Source organism: Daldinia childiae, assembly GCF_008694065.1.
Source record: "Daldinia childiae strain JS-1345 chromosome Unknown Scaffold3, whole genome shotgun sequence".
In the NCBI taxonomy this organism is placed as follows: Eukaryota; Fungi; Ascomycota; class Sordariomycetes; order Xylariales; family Hypoxylaceae; genus Daldinia; species Daldinia childiae.
The window spans coordinates 2,847,768-2,869,445 of NW_022984644.1; the positions used below are offsets into that span (position 1 = coordinate 2,847,768).

General features: G+C 45.6%; 5 protein-coding genes across 5 annotated transcripts; 1 reads left to right on the forward strand and 4 right to left on the reverse strand.

Annotated features, from left to right (window-relative positions):
• Positions 1-2,875: 2,875 nt before the first annotated feature.
• On the reverse strand, positions 2,876-5,225 carry GL218_03492 (Ribosome biogenesis protein erb1; the record flags this gene model as incomplete). Its single annotated transcript, XM_033580055.1, has 2 exons — positions 2,876-4,510; positions 4,569-5,225. The coding sequence occupies 2 exons, from the start codon at positions 5,223-5,225 to the stop codon at positions 2,876-2,878; spliced, it is 2,292 nt and encodes a 763-aa protein (XP_033437418.1).
• A 1,635-nt stretch (positions 5,226-6,860) lies between these two features.
• On the reverse strand, positions 6,861-8,203 carry GL218_03493 (uncharacterized protein; the record flags this gene model as incomplete). Its single annotated transcript, XM_033580056.1, has 3 exons — positions 6,861-7,308; positions 7,372-7,745; positions 7,859-8,203. The coding sequence occupies 3 exons, from the start codon at positions 8,201-8,203 to the stop codon at positions 6,861-6,863; spliced, it is 1,167 nt and encodes a 388-aa protein (XP_033437419.1).
• Positions 8,204-11,292: 3,089 nt separating this feature from the next.
• Positions 11,293-14,179, forward strand: GL218_03494 (Transcriptional regulator WAR1; the record flags this gene model as incomplete). The annotated part of the gene is made up of 3 exons (XM_033580057.1): positions 11,293-12,994; positions 13,047-13,633; positions 13,685-14,179. 3 exons carry the CDS (start codon positions 11,293-11,295, stop codon positions 14,177-14,179), a joined length of 2,784 nt encoding a protein of 927 aa, XP_033437424.1.
• A 1,210-nt stretch (positions 14,180-15,389) lies between these two features.
• Positions 15,390-16,202, reverse strand: GL218_03495 (uncharacterized protein; the record flags this gene model as incomplete). Its single annotated transcript, XM_033580058.1, has 1 exon — positions 15,390-16,202. The coding sequence occupies one exon, from the start codon at positions 16,200-16,202 to the stop codon at positions 15,390-15,392; it is 813 nt and encodes a 270-aa protein (XP_033437425.1).
• Positions 16,203-19,153: 2,951 nt separating this feature from the next.
• Positions 19,154-20,487, reverse strand: GL218_03496 (uncharacterized protein; the record flags this gene model as incomplete). The annotated part of the gene is made up of 2 exons (XM_033580059.1): positions 19,154-20,001; positions 20,091-20,487. 2 exons carry the CDS (start codon positions 20,485-20,487, stop codon positions 19,154-19,156), a joined length of 1,245 nt encoding a protein of 414 aa, XP_033437422.1.
• Positions 20,488-21,678: the final 1,191 nt, after the last annotated feature.

Consider the following 21,678-nt stretch of genomic DNA (forward strand, 5'->3'; position numbering starts at 1 on the left):
CACTTACCATTCCCCAAATTGCGGCCCGAGGCAACATCTTCACCATTTTTGATTCTCCGCACCGCCACACATTTTTTCCTTTTATCTCACTCAGATCCACGTAACCCAATTTGAGACTGTCGAATGCGGGGATGTCTTCTGCAGAGAAGTTCTTTTTTTTTTGCTTTTTTGGCCATTGTTTAACTGCGCCGAATACCCGCCACTATCGCTATCACCGCTATGCCCATGGCTCCGGACTTCGACCCGAATAAATGGCTACTAGCCAGGTAGGTAGCCGGTCTGTCGGGATTGATCGTACAGCTATGTAGTCGCAGTTCCCGCAGCTAATAAAAATGAAATAAACCAAAAAAATAAAGATAAAAAGAAGAAAGTGCAGACAGATTGGACAAGGCTTCCTGTACATAGAGTAAGAAAACGCCAATTGAAAGTTCGTGACTCGTGATAGAACATTTCTAAATTAAAATATCCACGTAACTTCTATTGAATACGTTTAGAAGATTGAATAAAAGAAAGGGAGAAGTAGAATGAGCAATAAATATGACACTAAAAAAGTATTTAAAGAACAATAGGAGTGCAAACTGACTGATAGATGGCCACCCTACTTGGCCCCTTCTTCCCTTGCATCGTCGTTATTCTCCTAGTGCCAAAAATGGGACTAAATAGAATAAAACATCTTTATACCACCTTTTCTTCTTCTTCTTCTTCTTCACCTTCACTCTATACTGATCGGAACGCCTCGGAGGTGGGTGAAATCCGCATCGTATAGGTCCGTGTCGACACCAAATAATGCGCAGGCCGACAAATCCATTTCCCATCTTCAACCTTTTACTTTGGACGAAAAGCTGTTGCTGTGTTTGCCTCCGTAGAGTAATGAACGTTGGTACCATATTAGATAGATCGATCGCGTGACACAACGAGGTATTGTAGAGTGCTATAACTCTGATCGCCGTAGAAAGAATACTGGTACGATCTTGGTTCGAGCTATTGTCCCATCACGTACAATAATATACGTGGAGGTATAGACACACATTATTCTTGCTTTGCCCCTAATCGACGTCGGTGGCGTGGAATGGTATCCAGTTGAACCAGCGAACCGATTTTCGGAGTCGGGATTGTTGGGAAAATATCGTCGAAAGAATAGCTTCCAGCAGCCAGTAACTTTGATTAACTTGATAGGAAAGAAGTGTAAGTTAAGAGGATTGACTAATTGCTGTCGACCAAATCGTTGAGGGGATCCCGCTAGTAGAAAATTCGATAACGAGGTAGATTGTGGAGTAGGGATAATTCTTTAGAAGTCGAGATTCTATTCGCAAGACTGCCAACACGTTCGAATTTAGCCGTGATTGTTCTGGCTCCATCTTAAAGGGTGATCGACTGATGGACTGACCCATGGATATGCCTAGCCCGGCTCAGACCAAAGTTCTGTTAGTCTCTTTGCTGTTTTCTGATAGCAGTACCTATTAAGTCGACTACACCCATTCTGAGTACCGGTTCACGACATCTAGATATTCCTAGACCTTTCTTAGGAGGTTGACCTTTGTTTCCTTGCTGTCTGGGTTAGGTATGTATTAACATTTCTTGTCATACCCATCTCAGTGGGTCTTGAGAACTGGGTCCTCATCTGGCATGCCCCCCTCTTGAGTAGCACGGCCTTATTTCTAAAGTCTAGAAACTTGGAGGTGGAGGTGGATTCATCGGGACTTAACGAGATGTCCTATCTTTCACTAATTGTGTCCGTAGGACAGGTATATTTACCCCCTTGACATCGTATCGATCGTTATGTCGTAAATAGATTGTGTCTTCAGTCGTTAAATTGGTAATAAATAGTGAGATCTCGTTAAGATTACTTACCAATGTACAAATAGCGCTACTACCCCGTACAAATATAACACAGACAACTAGTTCTAATTAGCATGTGACTTGCTACGCTGCTATAAGAGGGGCCTGAGCAACGCCAACGTCATCCTTCCGTTGTCCCGGTACCAAGACTACGGTACGGGAATATCACTATTTTTTTCGTCTTGGCAGTGCCTGGAGAAGAGTTATTACTTATACCAACGTCTATACTTACCCTTGGTTGTGTTAGGGAGATGTTGTCGTGATTTGTTAATCGACCACAGATCCATCATCCTGATTAATCCCGAGCAATGTGAACTCTGTATAGATGGTTAAGTGGTCGAGGAGGTGATATAGAACACCATCGTTATTGTATTTCTCTCCTTCCCTCTTTAGCTGATAACGATGACATATACAGCAATGATAGGCGGTCGGGATGTGAATATTGAAGCTGAAAAATTGCTCTTTGCTAGTATGGGGAGAACATATCTTGTCAAAAGAGGATCAGCTCTGCATTACATTGCGTTAATAAACAACAGATATGGATAAAGTAGTAGATGGATGATGATTACATACTCCAGGATGACAATAGCAGTAAGAAGTGTTCTAGGCAGAGAGATATAAAGGAGGAGGATCGGATCATTGGGCAGTAATGGTTGGATGGGTAATGCCAGTCCAACACAACCGTGTGTGTATCATGTAGCCTGACTAACCATTCACGATCTTAGAGTATGATTTGCATAGGACACGGCGAATCACTGGGCGAGAGACTAAGATGACATACCTCTTTGATTGGGCACCATGGTGAAGCATGTAGTGAAACGAGTGGAGTCAAGGACCAATAGGCTATAGCTCGTTTAAACACAACGAGGCGATAGAATGTAAGGCTAATCCTGGGAATAAGGCGAGAGTTCATAAATGTATGTATAGAAGGTATATTTCTCTAAACGCCGTCGCTACAAGACTCTTTATAATGGAAGTCCGGTGAACCGTGCTCTGCTACTAGGCACCCACCCGTTTCCTTCCATAAAAGGCGAGCTTATGTCCATAATCTACATGTTCCGTCGGCGCCCGCACTTACACACCATGGATGTTGGGGATGCCAATCAATATCTGTCACACCAAGTCTGTTGACTACCTTATGTCCCTTGAGCATCTTCACAGGCACAATAGTTGGTCCTTCCATCAGATCGCTCACAACTTTGCTATGGAATATTTGTAGAGTACCGTCGTCACTGCAATCCGCAAATAGTGGGTGGATACGGTGAAACTTCACAGCCCTGATTGCCTGAGGATGGAATCGCATTGTCTTATACGGCCTGTTTGACATCTCAAGATCATGCCAGAGTAAACGACGATCGTATGATCCGACAACCAAGTTGTCGCCGCCAGGATGCACATCAAATGATGAGATCCAGCGGGCGCCAGGTTGAATAGTCTTGACTAATTCTTGTTTTTGGAGATCGTAACACCGTATCGACCTTTGGGTTGCGACAAAAAACATAGGTCGCGAAGGGTGGAATGATGCTGTCTGTGCCAACCCTGGAAGCTTTCGGAAGGGGATTTGAGTAAGATGCTTAGATAGGGTATGAATGGCCACGGAACTTTTTTGTCCACTAGGGGATACCGTGCAGAAGAAGTCTCCTCGTCGGTGCCAATTAATTGACTTGATGGGTGAGCGGACTGTAGCTTTCAGTAAAACACCCTCATCCTCCAGGCGTGTCCCTGGTCGTGACCACTTCGCCGGGGGATCTTTTCGTGCTGCCCCGTTAGCTGTTGTTAGTTGCTTGTCGTTGGTAGCATAACCAAATCCTGCATCCAATATATCCCGGCTAGTCTGTTCCAGCTCCGGGCTCCCAAATGATGGGATCATGAAGAAAATATCTTCAGCCACAGCAGCGGATATGATTGAAGCTTCTTGACCCGGTCGCCATCGCACTACATCTACCGGGTCCTCGCTGCTAAGTTTGACTTTCCACTGTTGTTTACCGTCTGCGAGGCCCCACACTCTCACAGTGCCATCATCACCACCACTGGCTAACCATTGCCCGGATGGGTCAATGGCAACGGATCGTACCCTACCCTCGTGACCAGCGTATTCAATTGACGCGATGGTAGGGAAGGGTCTCAACTCCTCCGGTCGCGGAAGCTTAGGGAGTAATGATGTAGGATCGATATTCAACTTATTCTTCCGTATTCGAGGCGCAAGGTAGAGATCAAGGCACCTTTCAAAGCGTTCTTTGACAAATTGATCGTATGCAGGAGTTTTCCGTAAAGAGTCGTATTTTTGGGGCAAGTATTCCTTTTCTCGCTCTTCCGGTTCGGTCTCGTCCCAGGCCTTCTTTTCATCCTCGGTAGGGAGATACTCTGGAGGTGGATTGTAACTGAGATCATAGCCAGGAGGAGCAGGCTTGGGGGCGGGAATGTGCATTACATTAGGGGGCCGAGGCGTCTCGTCGGCCCACAAATCATAATGAACTTCTTCCTCTTCTTCCTCTTCCCTTTGCTTTTCCTCTGGAGGTTTATACGGTAGTATTCGGCCCTCTCGAATTGCCTTGACTAACTTCATTATTCGTTTCGCTTCATGTTTGGAAGGTAAAAAGCGTCGCTTTGGCTCTGGGGCAGCGCTCAAAGGCATCGTCTCCTCAAAACTCGTAAACCACTCGACAGAATCCTAGGCCTATATTAGAACGAATATATATATATATATATATAGGAATCATAAAACTTACCGGATACGGATCGTATCCTTCTTCGGGGATTTCGTTCATCTGGACTCGCCGTAATAACTCTAATTCGTTCTGGCTCAGATTTAATGGCTTGCCGGTTGCAGGATCCGTAAGGCCAGTCCAGCCCTTCGGTACCTCAATACTATCTAATAAAGCGTCCAAAGCCTCGCCAGTAGCGGGACGCATAATCCTCTTCCCATTGATGTCATATCCTATGTGAGGGTATGAGTCGTAGAACGAAAGAGGTATGTCTCCAATTGTGTTTATAGGTTCTTGGGCGTCTGAATCGTCTGAATCGTACACGGGGTCAACCTCATCGTAAACGTATCTAGTTCCCCCATTGGCGTCTGTTTCAATTTTGTAGTGAGGACCAACATCTTCTTCGTCAGACTCGAATCCATTTGATAATTGCTTTTTCCTTAGTCCCTCATCATCTGTTGGTATATCGTCACTGTCCAATTCATCATCATCGGCATCGAGCGTGTCCCCCTCGATGTCGTTGTCGTCATCTTCTAACTCGGACTCCTCATCGTCGGATTCGTCCTCTAACACACCCTCTAGAAGACCATCTCCGAACTCATCGTCGGATTGAGGCTGGTTGGAGTGGTCTGCCTCGACGACGGAAGCCTTGCGCTTCAAGGTTGGCTTTGTTGAGACCATTTGCGCCGATTATGAAGTTTTGCGCTTCAAGGCGGAAATTTTCTTGTATCTCAAGATAAGCTTGAATTGAGATTCGGGACAAGTCCAAATTATTTTTTCGGGAGTGGGGCTTTTCTGCCGCCGGATGGAGCTAAAAATTCATACCGCCTTCCTGCTTGGTTGCTAGGTTAGGTACGAAATACATCAGTACCGAAATACCTTAGGTACCTAGGTACATATTGAGTAGAATTTCTTTAGGTCTTATAGATTTTTACCTGTTTTCTTTAACTCGTTTCATATTATATAAAGATTTTGTTTTTTTCCATATATGAGTCGACTAGAGATGATATTATGAATTCTACTCAATGCCACTTAGTGATTCATCTTCGATGGTCAGCCCTGGGTCTGGATGTACAAACAGCCCAGTCGTTCCTCAAGAAGATTGCCGATACTGCTAGAGGTGTATTCCTATGGGTTAGTTACTCAATCGCTTCGGAATGGCCTAACGAAGTACGATACGATGGAAGATTTGAACGCTGGACTCTAGACCCAATATACCTTCAATACGATACCGACCATAATACGCACCTTACTCGTCAGTTTGGGCCGACTTTGTTGCTTCGCCGTCAGAAATCTATTAAATATCACGGCTGTCGATGCGTAGCTCAACTCGTTGGATGATCTCTTCAAATACGGAGCAGATCTAGGCGCTCGTACATTTGGCTTAACTCTACGACCCGGAGATGTTTCAAGCTATCTACCCCTCCGCATGGTCACCGGCTGGGATATATTCTGCGAGCCCTAGAAGGCCTCACTGGGTGTGAGGCTGAGCGAGAGCTCAATTTCATCTCCAAGATTACCATGAGGATGATCAAACAGGTAATCAATACTCGATGGCGTATAGGAAAGCCAGCTTGGATTGTGAGGAATGTTCCCTGAGCCATTACATAGACCCATGCTTGATATGATCACTAAGAATAGAGATAATGGAGAAGACTTGAGAACTCGGGGAAAACAACTGCTCGAAAACGTCACGGAGACGGAAGGAAATGATAAGCGCTTGAAGTTATACACGATTGATATAACGATGTCTTAAGTCTGGTTATTATCCATATTAAAATAGCCAATCCAATCTGACATTAGTTTCTTTATCTTCAATCTCCTATAACAATTATGAGTCAGTGTATTCTCGTGCTTCTCGTCCAAATTCAATCCATCCATATCGCATAGACCAGATATCCATTTAGCGCCTCAGTAATCATTGTCCCGATTATTATCTAACACCGACTAGACGTCGTCTAGCCAAGCTCATGCCCTGCCGTAAATTAAGTATGGTCTATGTGAGTATACAGTAAGGAAAATGGTGTCCACCGGCGTAAATACATGCTTTTGGAAACAATGTCCATGTCGTACGGTAATAGTAGTGATATATCGAGGGGATGAAAGGAGCTACAGGCTCCAAACCGAAACATATAACTACTACCTGAATCGCCTTTCAGATTTAAGTAGCAATGTTATAAACGCGTCTTGGATTCGATTATGGCAACTCCGTCCCAAATACAACTATAACATTCGTTGCAAGTGAGCCTTGCGGCTCGGTTTGATTTTTTCTAGACCCTAGGTGACCCAATCGAAAAAGCAAAAGTTGGATTAAAATTAGAGCTCTCCCTTGACTCTACTGACGATAGTCTCGCTCGTCACTACAATCTTTTGTAAAGAGCTGTTATCGTCGTCATCGCGGAATGTAGGCCGTTTGCCTACTGTAATGAACGTATCTCGCTTGGCTCGATGCGCTCCCATGTTGCCTAACTCGAGCTCCTCTCGCGACTCAGTATCCATCCGAGTGAATCCGCTTGATTTGGTGCTTTTACGTGTCCTGGATAGTGTGAGAATCGTGCCTTTGCCTCTCCATGTGTTATTTCTGGATGAACGCATTGAGAGCACCGTGTCGAATACAGGTCGAAGGAGGGGGCAGCTGGATACTATGATAGCGATTCCGGCCTCACATGTTCCGTAAATGGTTGCGTGTACTATTGTGTATGGTACATCGGTAAGGTCGATCTGAATAACCGTAGAAAGGTGGATGGCGCCAAATATTAATGTACTATATATGGTGCGGAATGTGTTAACTTAGATGCTGGTTATTCGGGAGACGAGTCTTTCTTACAGTATACCAATACTAAATATGCAAATGGTGACAATTTTGTACCGCCATTCCATCTGAAGTTTCAAGATCATAGGCAGGGGTAGGGCTAAGATCATAAGCTGATTTATGATATTGATGACACTCATTGCTGCGAAGGCCGCCTTCTGATCTCCGCAAGTGCCAGCCATTCGAATGTGCCAGTTCATTTCAATTGGCTGGCATATTAGAAACTCGATGAGCATACCCACAACCATCCAAATGACGGTGAAAACCAAGATAGCTATGGCAGCAAGCTTGAACCGATGGTCGAAGAAGATACGTATCAACATCAAGATAGCACTGATTTTTATCAGGCCGAGAGAAGCCACATATAGAAATTGGCCAGCATAAATAGTCTGTAGTGATTATACTTGTTAGTGCTTGCATTTTGTTCCCCATGACAAGGGGCTGGGAACTAGAAGGTCGTCGTGGAGTCGCCTTGTGGTATTTAATTGATGGACTGACGAACCTTCATAAGTCGCACTACGTGCCAGTCCTGTAGCTCTCCGACATGATGGCCCATACCGCCTGCTAGCACCATAGAGAACTCCATCGCTATGAGGCCATAGAACAGGACCACCGCTCCTAGGTTCAATCCATCATCCACCATAAATGCTCGACCACTTCGTCGAAGGCTCCAAAATCGTAGGGCGGTCCATAACGCGGTGAGGAGAACCAGAATCACACCTGAGGCAATGATCTTAGATCCTTCGCTGGTGAGCGGTACGAGGTCGGTCTCGATACGATCGGCTACTGGTGTCGCAAGGTCATCACTGCTTCCTATGATCGAGAGCCGGGCATGGACGATAGACATATCGGGACCGGAGTCTTAAGCCCTCACTCCCGGAGCAATACCGGTCGGCTTGTTGCTGAGGTGAGAAACCCTCTTCGCTTGCCGGCGAGGGAATACATATACCGGCTCCGAATCCGTAGTTGGAATTGAAGCTTATGCTGGAGTTACGCAGTCACCAATCGACGGTGAGCGGGTGCGGAAGACTTAAGCGAGAATTCTTCTCGAAATTCGTTACCGGCTAAGAAAACAGGAGGGTAGCAATGGCTCAAGGTCCATTTTGTTTATTATGCAGTAGCAGGGGTTGACACTTGGGGTTATGAACATCCCTGACTCTAATAATTAAATCTGCAGCTGAGGATGCTATGGTATATAATATGTTAGATATAGGGTTAAGGCGAACCGAAGCAATAATAGCCTTGTCCTAACTCAAGAATGTCTCAACTGTCGTCACCGTGCCATGTACATACTTAAGCTGGGGTTTGATGGGTTCCTCATCTTGGAAATATTGGGATTTGTTCCTATCTAGATCCTTGCTATCTCCCTCCAAGCATGAACTACTTACACTAGTACTCGACGACGAATTTTGTTTCGCTACCCGTTTACGGTAATACCCGGGTACCATTCGTTATCTTCACCCCGTACTCAAAAGGGCGGTACTCATCTCCAGGGAAGTGAGCCAGGGGTCCAATATGACATGTCAGCCCATATCCACGTGCATCAGCTTTGTACCCATCGGACAACCCGGGGGATTTAATTTTGAATGCGGCTAAGATCTACTAGGCAAATTTGGTATTACCGAAAAGGTGAAATGTCATAGCGGCACCCTATTTACGTGCATATATGGTAATGATTGAACTGAAGGGTAACGAGCAAACAGATCTGAGACCTACGCATAAAACAGACCTTCATCCGTTTCGTGAATGTTTCTCCCGAGTCCTTGTGACCTGCGCACGGCTATCTATACTAGGGCTTATGCCTTGTAATCTTGGTAGAGACTGTATTTGAATAACTACGGGTAATACCAAAGTTCTTTTAAGATGGTTTTGAATGTTATCAGCAAGTCGTGGAGTTCGCTAAGAAAAAAAACTACATACATACTCCAAGGGTTAGCTCTAAAGACATCATGGAATGAGCTTGGCAGACGTATCTTTCATGATACGGTACTTCCAGCTTGTTGGTTAAATGTCCAAATAGTCTACTGTAGCCCAATAACGGATAGTTACAAGCTTTAAGAACCTCGAACAAGCACATATGAGGTACTTTTGGTGGCGTAGTCCCACGATATTACGAGTATCTACTCCCAATCCGGACATGTCTCATGCAGCCGGGTGCTTCTAACAATGGACAGATAAATTAAGTAGGTATGATGATCTTCTCTGCAGCGTCACTCTTTCGTCAAATACTCAATCAATTACGCCACAGCACCTGTTTACGTGTTTCTTGATGACTCAAGAAGGTAGTCTGTATGTAGAACAATAACAACTTTGCTGAAAGAAACATATTGTAACCGGCTCTTCCAGCTTGCCTCCGTCGTATTACTGCCGTACAATATAACGTACACCTAGAATCTCATAGTCGCCATAGTCTCGGACGAATTTCTCATTACACCGACCCAATCCTATACCTATATCTTCTTCGCATTGCTTTTAGTTTTAGTTGATTCTTTACATAAGAGCCCTCGGTTTAATCCCGTAACACCGAGCTGATATCGGCGATCATCTCTTCTGGCTGTACTGGCCACCCGTAAGTAACATGCTACCTAGGTACCTAGTAGGAATTTTCCTTGGGCATTTAATGGTTATGGAATTTTTTTTTTACACATTTGACTATAGTTTAATAGTATTGCATTATTAACGGTTATTTATTGACAGTTAACCGTATCAGATCAAGGTAGTATGTTGGAATATTGGCAATGCCAATGTATAGTAGATAGGTAGATATAATCTCTATCTAAATATAATCTCTTTCTAATGCTAGGCTGGTAAGATTTATATATTGTCCTATCCTTTACCTTAAGGAATACGGAACTATTCAAATACTTTAACATATGTTGTGTCTCAATCAGCACTCCTATCAAGGTAAGCTTTAGTAGGTCACTATGTTTTATCAATAATTAGTTTAATTCATAATGGATGAATAGGCATTGGTTGAGAGAGATTTCTGCAACATTTATTTATATTGAACATAAAGTATTAAAGTATATGAGAGCTTCGCTTGTCTTGTTGTTCCAGAAATAATTATAGTATGTGCATCAGTCTATTATAGGCTAGTTACGATATTATAATTGACAAAGTAGTAGGATCTATTATTCAGCTGCTGCTCTTTAGTAAACGCATATTAACCTGGTATATGTTGTTTCTAAAACTGAGTCCGTAACACTTTCAAGTCGGGAGGTTTCTTATACAGACTAACTGATCTTTGAATTAAATATGATGATGTGGGGTTGTTTGAGTTACGCACGAAATATGACGATGATGGTTGTTTGTCAGCACTCGGGATTAACGGTATTAGTCTACATGCAAATACGTTGATCTGATGACGGCAGCAACTAGCCAAAACTGAATCCAAAATGCATCATGAAATATATGAAAGATAACTAACTTGAGAACTTCTCACAACATTCAAGTTTGAAGATACCTACCTCTTGTCAATAAGAGAAAGGGGGTAAAATAGCTCGGAAGAATATCGGGTTATGACAATGGAAGTACCTAAATACAGTGGAAAGGCAGCAATTGCTAAGGTGAAGTCCGTCATAGGTTAGGTACCTCCTGCCTCTAAGATGGTTAAAAGAGTGGAACCAGAACGGGTTGCCCCAGTTCTTTGTAGCACCAAGTAAAGACCCAAAGACCCAAAGCCCCAAGGCCCCAAGGCCCCAAGGCTCTCGAAAGCCCAGCCACTCGTCGACGAAATTCCTACCCGTTGATTTCCCTCCCATGTACATCTCATACCGTCGGCCGCCGGGTGTTATGTTGACCGTTACAACCGCCGAGTCGGTCATCTACTATTGCGACATTGTACGCAATTGTACGTGTGAGCCTCTAGCACTAAGCCGGTAAGCGGGCATCTCGACCTTTTTTTTCGGGGGGCGGAGAAAAAGAAAAAAGTTCGAGATGGATCCAGCTTCACTTGACCCACGTCTTCGTGATGCTGGTGAGGACTCAATTGTCGTCAACGGTCCAACGAATACGCTATCATCTCAAATCGCCGTCGCAGGAATCCCCGCTTCAACATCAACATCGACATCATCGTCATTATCATCAGGACCTGCACCAGTTCAAGTATCAACACAACCAGAACTTCCCGATTCACCACTTCAACAGCAGCTTCAAGCTCAGACAGCTGGTCCATCGCCGCCAGGTTCTACGACCGGCTTCACCCCTCAAACCCCGAACGGCCATTCGCATTCGGCCAATAGTGATACCCCTAATGCGGCGCATGATCCGAACGATCCTAAGCGGCCGCGAGCCTGTGAAGCTTGTCGTGGGTTAAAAGTGAAATGTGAACCCGATCCCGCAAACCCGGACGGACCATGCAAGCGATGCGCAAAGGCAGGGAGGAACTGCATCGTGACGCAGCCTACACGTAAGAGGCAGAAAAAGACGGATAGTCGTGTTGCAGAACTGGAGAAGAAAATAGATGCTTTGACTGCAAGCCTCCAGGCGAGTAGAGGAGCACCTAACAATGCCGTTCACCCGCCCCCATCGGAGGACCATACCTTCGGATACAATCATACCGCACCCGCAAGAGATTGGGGTGCTCCGCCTCGAGATACTCAAACTCAACATCAACATCAACATCAACATCAACATCAACACCAACACCAACACCAACCTCAATCACAATCTCATCCTGTTGCCTCGCCCGAGAAGCGTCCATTAGCACCACCGACAACTATGGCAGGTCAGAAACGAAAGTTCACCGACTCGATATCCGGTTCCCCTGGTGTGGCCAGCGCTTCGCCAGCAGCACCTAAGTCTGGCGTTGGGTCAGAGCAGCAGCCGCCAGATATAATCGATCGTGGGTTAATAACTATGAGCGAAGCTACCGCCCTTTTCACCCGATATATGGAAGATATGGTACCTCATCTACCGGCAGTCGTATTTCCCGAAGGCACGACTGCTACCGAAATTCGTAAGACGAAGCCGATCCTATTTCTCGCTATTATCGCGGCTGCCTCATCCGAAACGCCGAAGCTTCAACGTCAGCTAGTTAAGGAGATCATGCAGATATTCGCCGATCATATCATTATCACAGGCAAAAAATCCTTAGAATTGGTTCAGTCGATCCTCGTCAGCGTCATCTGGTATTATCCACCTGAGCATTTCGAAGAGTTGAAGTTCTATCAGTTTGTACATTTGGCGGCTGTCATGTCAATCGATATTGGCTTGGGTCGGAGGAAGTATAATCCAAAGTCGCGACTCGTACCGTATACCTGGCGTGACCATCCTTTCAGGAAACAACCCCTTCCGGACCCTACCTCGATCGAAGCACGACGGACGTGGCTTGCAGTTTACTTCCTTTCTTCGAACGTATCCATGGCTTTGCACCGTCCGAACCTGATTAGATGGCAGTCATTTATGACCGAATGTATGGATATCCTAGAATCTTCTCCAGATGCGGCACCCACGGATAGGTACCTCTGCCATCTTGTCTGGACGCACCGACTCGCCGAGGACGTAGGGATCCAGTTCTCAATGGACGATCCCAGTGTTTTCGTTAATGTCTCAGAGCAAAAAGTACAGTATGCTCTTCGCGGATTTGAACGTGACCTCTCCAAGTATAGCGAATCTATCCCCAAATCAGAAAAGAGACGTACGTCGGTATCAGTTCCAACTGGGTTGTCGTGTTAGCTAACCTTCAGCAGCATCCCTTGTACTTGGCTTCCATGTACTGAATTTGTACATGCACGAAATCGCATTGCACGTTGATAAGAGTGTAGAGGAATATCGACCTCCGTGTAATGCTGACTCTCTTCGGGAACCAATTCCAGGTTTAGACGACTCTCTAACCCCGTCGCATATCAGCGCTCTATCGTCATGTCTTACCGCCATTGATGGCATCTTCGAGACCTTCCTGTCTATGGACGTCCATAGTATCCGTTGTATCCCGATCTTTAGTTTCGTTCGGGTTGCTTATGCCGTGGTCGTGTTGATAAAAATGTATTTCAGCGCTAGCAACTCGGATTCCGAATTAGGCAAAGTCATTAACAAGGACAATATGAAGGTTGCTGAGTATCTCGAGAAACTGCTGGAGAAATTTCGAGAGGTTGCCGCATCGGATAAGTCGCGGCCTGCTAGCAAATTCCTACTTGTTTTGGCCATGTTGCGTAATTGGTTTTATAGGCAAGGCCAGGCCCAAGGCAAGCCAGGCCAAAGCGATGAAGAGTCTGAGCTTGTGGCGGCTCATCACGCTAAGAGGTCGGTATCTCCAAGGGACGATAATAGTGACGACGTAGGCACACATTTACATCAGCAACAACAACAGCAACAACATCAACCTCAGTCAAATCCCGAACCAACGAACACCCCACTCCAACTACTTTCAGAAATAGCAACCGGGAACGGCCCACCACGTAACAGCGGCTCAAATCCGCCTCCGCCCGGTGTGGATAGTAACAACACACAGGCGTTTCAAGCGTGGCTGCGCGCGACACCGCAGCCCCACCAGCCCTTTATGTATGACCCGACGGGTGGTCCGACACCAAGGGGGAATTTACAAATGGGACCGGGACCTGAGCAATCGTTAATGCCGTGGATGGCCTCGCCATTCGGACTTAATGATTTTGACTACGGTAGTCTCGGAGACGGGTTTGAGCAGGCTCTCGGGCTCACCCTAACGGGATTTGGCGGTGGCAGCCCCGGCGACCCGGTCTCGTACGAGGACACTATGCGCTACATGATGCAGAACGACATGCTCGGGCCCCTTCCAGTATCCGAGGGCTTTGCCACAGCCCCCCCACCCCAAAACGGTCCTAATGGGAATTTCTTCCAGTTCTAAAACCATCTTGATAGGAACCGAATCACTTGTACTACTACTACGATATTATACCTACCCGCTCTCTAAATCTACGTTGAGAAGAGACGAAGAAGAATATAAGAGAAAGACGGGGTGAAAGATACGTTAAAAAAAGAACGAAAAGGGGAAAATGGACGTTTTGGCGACTCTCCACTTCACTGTCGCTACTCCGCCTCTTATGGGTTATTTCACCGATCGTTACTGCAGTACTGCACGCATGTGCCTACATATCTACACGCTACATACACAGACGGACACACAGCTTGCTTACTAAGGCGTCGGAGCTAGGATTTTCTTTCGGGAGTCGGATATATACTCGCGTGACGGGATTACTTATGGTGAACTGGCGTAATGCTTTTCTCTTTTCTATCAGCTTAGGTTCTGTCAGGTCGCGGACAGGAGGTGTTTGGGTCGGGCGTATGGGCGACGTTTGAACCAAGTCCAAATGATTGCGCGTTCTTCTGGTATGTTTTAAGAGGTAGCGTAAAAGACTCACTTATCAATAGAAAATCGAATTGCTATTATTATTAATTTATCAAGCAGTCATTGCCAAACCAGCTCCAATTTGAATTTGTTTAAATTATTTTCAGTCTGAATAATGCAACTTAGCTAGCTTTGTAAAACCCACGCAGAGACAATGTGTAGGAACCAGCTTCCAAAAATCTCCTCGTCAAATGATACCATTGTCAATATCCGCGTACATACCTAAGGTATGCCTAACTCTCTCCAATGCCTACAATGACATAACTTGGAATCGCAATATCATAAAAGTGCAATTAGGTCGTAGAGCTCTGGTAACTGTTCGCACAAGAGCTTTGAAGTCTTTATAATGCTGATCTTAGGCCGCAAAGGGCAAACAAATCATCTGGGAAAACGCCCTGGATTCTCTCAATGTCACGTCATCCCCACAAGCGATACTGCCTTTCTTTGGCTGCGCTTAGGTATGCGTTGAGAAGACAATTTATCCGGTTACCCCCCGCATTTCCCCATCTCAACGCCGTAGAAACAAATCGTCGAAACGAATGACGTAGGTTGAAGAGACGGCGTGCAAAGGAAATACAGCAGATAGAGCGCATGGCCCGTGGTCCTATGAGTGACCACGAACCTGTAAAGATTAGCTTGAGAGGATTGGTTCCCAAAACACATCAAATAAATCAATGTAGGAAACTCCCCTATACAAGACCAATCATAATCAATCCATATAGAAGTCGCCCTTGAGAATGCGCTCTTGCATATGGTCTGGCTTAGGTCTTTCTGGCTGCTTCGGCTTTACAGCGGCAGCTTGTTGAGGAGGAGCTGGCATTTCGGAAATAGATTTGGAGCGATCATGTTGACCGCTCCCGTGAGGTGGCGAACCGTATCTATGAGGTCCAAAACTCGGTCGGTGACCTTGTACAGTGCTTTCGGCACGTGATCTAAGCTGCTCGGGCCAGTTGTATCCATTATCTGCCCGAGCAGAAAACATGTCAGAAGGGGCTCTGTAAGGTAATGCATTGCTTGCCTGAGGGGTGCTTGCTCGTCTCGCCGCAACTGAGGCGGACGAGGCACTGGAGGGTGCAGCACGTGTATTTGCATTAGAAATACGTCTCGACTGCTGGGGAGTCCTACCAGTTGATCCAGGGCTTCCAGGTCCAGTACGCAGATTACGCATAGCCTGGGCGCCGAAGCTAATACGACGAGCGAAAGGAGAAGTAGCTCCTGTCTTGGCGGATTCCTCGTCATCAATGGCGCTCTCATCAATTGAATCTGAGTTGTTGGTGGAAATACTGCCTCTACGCATTCCGAACGTAGCATTTCCAGAGTTGGGTGACGTCCCAGACAGCCCTACCGTAGTGACGGATAGCCGTCGACGTTGGTCTCTAGCCGCCGCCGATGTGACCGATTCGCGGCCATTACCAGTTCCAGTGGAGGTCGAATTGCTTCGTTGGAAGAGACTAGAAAATGCAGCAGAAGTAACAGAGCCGCGGCGGTCGTTAGAAGGGCCACTAGTGTTATCGTTCGACATGTTGATATTTGTAAATGATCTGGTTGTGGTTGTTTAAATTAGGATGGGGAGGATGGCTAGCTGAAGAGCGTTGAAAATTTTCGGGTTTATGTAGTTGACTAGTAATTGGTTTAGTCGCACGATGTATGGACGATGCGTGTTTCAACTGGAACGGTGGTATGATGTGGCGTTATAGAAGCAGCAGAAGTGAAACCTTGAGGTTTGCTGTGTGGGATGATCGACTTGGCGATTGGAACACAGAATCGAGGTGGGAAAGAGACGGAAGACAGCAGAATAGTCAAAGAAATGAAACAAGATGTGATAGTGATATATTCCTTTGTGGTAGGCAATATCACGAATGATATGGATGGTTAGAAGACAAGGAAGTATAGTACGGTAGAGGTAGTTAGGTTGATAGGTGTGGCGATGACAATACGATCAGCCGTTTCTTTTCCTCTTTGAAGCAATAGGACGCCAATGCACAGACTATCAAAGAAAGTGTCTTGCTGATTGAAGCGACGATGCTCACCCGTGTAGCATCGACTGACTCGATCCTCTTTGAAGATGCTCTAACTAAGCGGGGTAATCCAAGCTTCCCAGGCTTCTAGATGGCGTCGATTTCAACAGTTGTTATTATTACCGAAAGTAGGATAACGGAAATGCAACGCCGGATAGGGAACCAGCTTGGACAGGATTTTGAAGTTGGGCAAAAAGGTGATTTGGCGAAGTAGGTATGGAAATATAAAGAGGTGTGAAGAAGGCGAATTAAATGAAAGGTACCGTTTGTTAGAATCTTAGATATGGTAGGATCGATATGGAGCTAGACAGTCGCGATGGATGGACATTGCAGATAATTGTAAACGATTGCAGCAATTGTAAGCATGGGGTTACTCAGTTAATACAGATTCTTGGAACCTGCTACGAATAGAACCTAAAGATCGACAACACTAGCTTGAGGGGGGGGGAACCTACTGGCTGGCTAGTTAAAACAGCTCTACGCTAGCGCACTTAAAAAGACTGGCGTATGTGCTAGTTTGCCCCACCAGAGAACATTTTAAGTTACTTAGGTACCTAGGTACCTACAAATGCAGAAAAGGATAGCTGCTAAGGCGAGATTAGAGTTTCGCGGGAGCAGCAGGTATGAAACGACTGATAACGCTAACAGATTCATAGATATGTTCTACTTTTGATTTACCTCTGATTTGTTCACTTACGTCACCTGCAATCCAGAACTTAAAAAGGAATTGCGGGGTAAAGGGGCATCCCTACATGTACATGTACCTACCATGTACCTATGTATTAAACTCGCTATAACTATCTGACAATATCTGACATACATCTTTGATGTAATTTCCTTATACTAAAGGACTAACTTACATCATAAGATCCCTGAACTTTAAGAGGTACCTACTTATACTTTCCAACTGCATCGCACCTCTGTCGGGATGAACTCTAAAGGTTCCCGGTGACTTGATCCCTGAGAGGTAAATCGTTGACTTGTATAGGTTAGGATCATCATGTTCTCTCTTTAGACTTACGCACGATAAATGGTGTTTATAGTCCGGTCGTGCTACCGCGTTTCATTGAAGTCCCTAGTAATCTACCTATCACATTTGAAGATACTATATTTTATATTCGACTTACATTTATCGTCCGATCTACAAACGTTCGATTTATCTAAATGGCTAAGTACCCCCCTAATGTATCCAGCGCCCTCCTATGTAGCTCGACCCCAGCGTTCCAAACCATATACGTCAAAGATGGACAGGAGGTGGACATAGCAACGTGTCATGCATATCCTCTGTGGATATTAGAAGGTTCTATTTACTCCTTCCGCTCTTGGTCTACGCGTCTCTGAACAACTCGGGATATTAGACGTTGATCTAACATAATCTTTACACACTATAGCCCGTTGAAGCAACCAGTCGTGGTCATGCCGGCGCCAAGCCAGCGTCCCCTTGGGGTTGATAGTTAACAACACATATAATAGGCCATATGGGCAGCAAGCAATCAGTAAGCAATCCCCAGATTGTTTTCGGACAGGACGGATACGCACTACTACGTGGTAACATGCATGTTGACATGCTACCATGTCCACACCACCAACTATCTGGGGTTTGATACGATTGGTAATTACCCTTCAAAGCCGACGCCAATAAACTTGGCGTGCGGCCCAAGAAACGGCTAGCGAATCACCCATGCAGCATATCATACCTACCTAGGTACTATAGTGAGCAAAGACTGAGTTAAAGCTATTGTCTCCCGGGAGCGTCTTACCTCGCTTGAAGGTCCTATAGGAGTGGGTCGACGCACATACAGTATGTAAGGACAGTTGTTATTGCCCTGTTCCTAAATGGCGTTCTGTTTTACAGACCGGTCAGCGTACATGAGCTTCGAAGTATACAGACATGCTGTTAGGTCAAGTGAGGCTAGTGTTATGTAAAATTAACTACATGAAGAGTATATCTACCGCTTAGCACGCTATTGTGTAATGGCAACAACTTGCCCATCGGAGTTGCATATAATGCAATAGTCAAGTATGGAGTACAGTGCTTTGCTATAGATACAGCTGAAAGACTATAATTGGACACATGTGGAGGGCTGGAGTCTTCGAAAATCATGAACGAAGCGTGACTATAAAGCTAACCCCCTTAGGTTATTTACTTGCTAGTCATGCTGCGACCATGTCTATTATATGTATGACATATTCCTCCACGTCTATCTACCTTTATGGTTTCTTCTTTAAAGAGGAGGAATCGATGGTTACAAACGAATAACTTCTTGTGCCTTTGTCAGTCATTTGAGGGAACTCATTGCTGGACTCTTCTCAGAGTTAAATGACGCATCACCTGGGCTAAATAGCTAATAAGGACTTATTTTCTATAGCTAACTAATTCTAGGTCCTAGTAAAGATAGTCTGTTTAAGGTTACTCCTAAATAATATCCAATGCATTACGAACGACAGAGCCTCCTCAAGCCAACTGTTTACGCCAAAAGGCTTCTACCGTAGTTGCAATACGGGAACTAGCCGAGATATGTATCTCATGGCCTCCAGGTAAAACAGCAATTTCCACTCCATCATATCCGAGCATATTTTGGGCATCTTCTATCGTCTCGTCCTTGACGACAACAGGGTCATCCTCCCCGAGTATCATTAGAATTTTCCCGGCACGGAGTCCCGAAACAGGGCCGGCTTCTTTGTCATGCTCGGATCGTCTCCTGGACTTAAGAATCTTATGTAAGGCCACCCAGTCTTGCTGGGGGGCATAAATAGGGGCGTTCCGAATTGTGCTGAGGAATGCGGTAACGAACCCGTCGTGATGATCAACCTGCCATCCCACGACCGATGACACAGTGACTTTCGGCCGAAATTTAGAGATGGACGTACTGTTAAATCCGGCGCCACCATTAGCATCGCTATCTCCATTCGGTAAGTGCTTTTCAGTTTCGGCAGACGCGATATCGGCGCCACCTATAGCACCGGGCGGCTGCTCAGCCTTCGGCCGTATCCTCCTTCGAACTAGTATTTTCACTAGGAACTCCGGGAGGAATCCTGAGTTATAGAGCAACCGGCTCTTCCAACCAACATGATATGGCCGAATCAGACCACAGCTGGCTACCAATGTGAGCGAGCTAATTAAATGCGGGAAATATCTTGTGAATAAGACACAAAGGCCTCCACCGAGAGAGTATCCTACAAGGTTGAACGTTGTCCAGGGTAGCTTGGATGATGCTAGGACCAATAGAAACTGCGCCACGTAAAGTCGCTCATCGTAAGCGAGGTCACTAGGCGCGTCCGAATATCCGCGACCAAAGAGATCTAACAAGGGAAATGGTAAGAAGACTGTTCTCTTCTAGGTAATATATCTACAATACAACGGTCAGGAAGAAAGAGAGGCTATAACTTACCGAAGAGCATAACACGGCACCCTTTACCAACAAATTCATGCCCAAGATCTCCTAACGATATTGTGGGCGTACTAATGCCGTGAACAAGAAGGACCTTTTCCCCATCTTCGGGACCCCACTCATAGACCCGTATTGAACCGTATGGAGTCTCTACATCTCTCCCTCCAGGAAGGGCGTCGGGCGGATATGGGAGGGTTAAAGTATCCTCCTCTGAGAGTGTCGGGAGAGTTCTTGTCCGGGGAGATGGCGTAATAGGCTGTTTCTTGACCCCTTTAGACTGTAGAACGAGTCCGGCTGATAGATATATCGCGGTAGCCGCGGTAGCTGTCAAGAGCACACCCCGGAAGATTCCCGCTCGTGTTCCGAGTAGATGGAATGGGATGGGTATGATCCCCATTGTGTTTCTGATACTTGTTGGACTTGAAATTACACAGAGACAGAGGGGCAGCGGGAATTTTAATATCCAATAGGGTTAGATCCGACAGACGAACGGGACAAACCTCGCGAGTTGCTAGATTTATATTCGTTCTGGACAAGCGTCAGGTCCGTCACAATCACGCTCACTTCTTTTTCCGCGGAGCCGCAAACTTGTCGGCTTATCGCAGCCTGTGCGAGGTTGTGAGTAGAATGGAACTTTGTGCTGAGCTGCCCAAGTTTTACCCAGTCACATACTTCCAAAAGCCGGTCGATTCTCGGTAGCATTGGGGACGGAGATCCACTAAATAAGCACTGGATATACCCGATGAAGCCGGCGAGGCCCGGTATGATTATTATCCTTTGAAAACATCTAAGGAAATACCCTGTAAGTTTGCGGTCGAAGAAAACGTAGGGTCAGTTAATCTATTCACTAAAGTCGACAGTCATACCCAGACTGGAAGGTAAAAATCAACTATACGTGAGAAGTTAAATCTTATAGTTACCTATAATTGGGACACGGCTGTTTACTTTGACTTGAGTACATAGGCGGCATTACCTATCTTGTCGCACATAACCATCTTCTTTGATCAACATCTGAATCAACGTAGACTGACGTGATAAACAGCCTCTGTCACGGAGGTAAAGTCACGTCAGTCGGTGAAGCCAGTGGCGGTCAAGCTATAATCAGCATCAAAGCCTCGTCGGCCTCCCTTTCGTATTCTGGCATAGTATTGGCTGAAGAAAGTAGTAAATCACGCGGTAGAACCTAAATACAAAATATTTTAGCTGCATCAAATTATCAAGCCACAAATAAATTTTGACTGCGTGGAATAGGATGATCTGATCCTTCAAGGGATTGTATACTGGCTGTCTCAATGCTTGAATCAGAGGTTGGTGTGACTAGAAGATACAAGGATAAGTTCGTTGCCTCATAGGGAACTATACACCATGCTATGGGAGCTCGTGGCTATACATGTTAAAGTTATCCTTTGTTCTAGATGTTTCGTCTAGAATCATAACGGTCAAACTTAAGATCTCTTAGGTAATGATGGTTTCTAGGCATTGCATTTCTATAGTGGGTCTCATCTGATTCAGGTAGAAGACTCCCTAATGTTGGATATATGAGACTGGTGGCGTACTACGAACACGGAGTTCTGCATATGCGATGTGA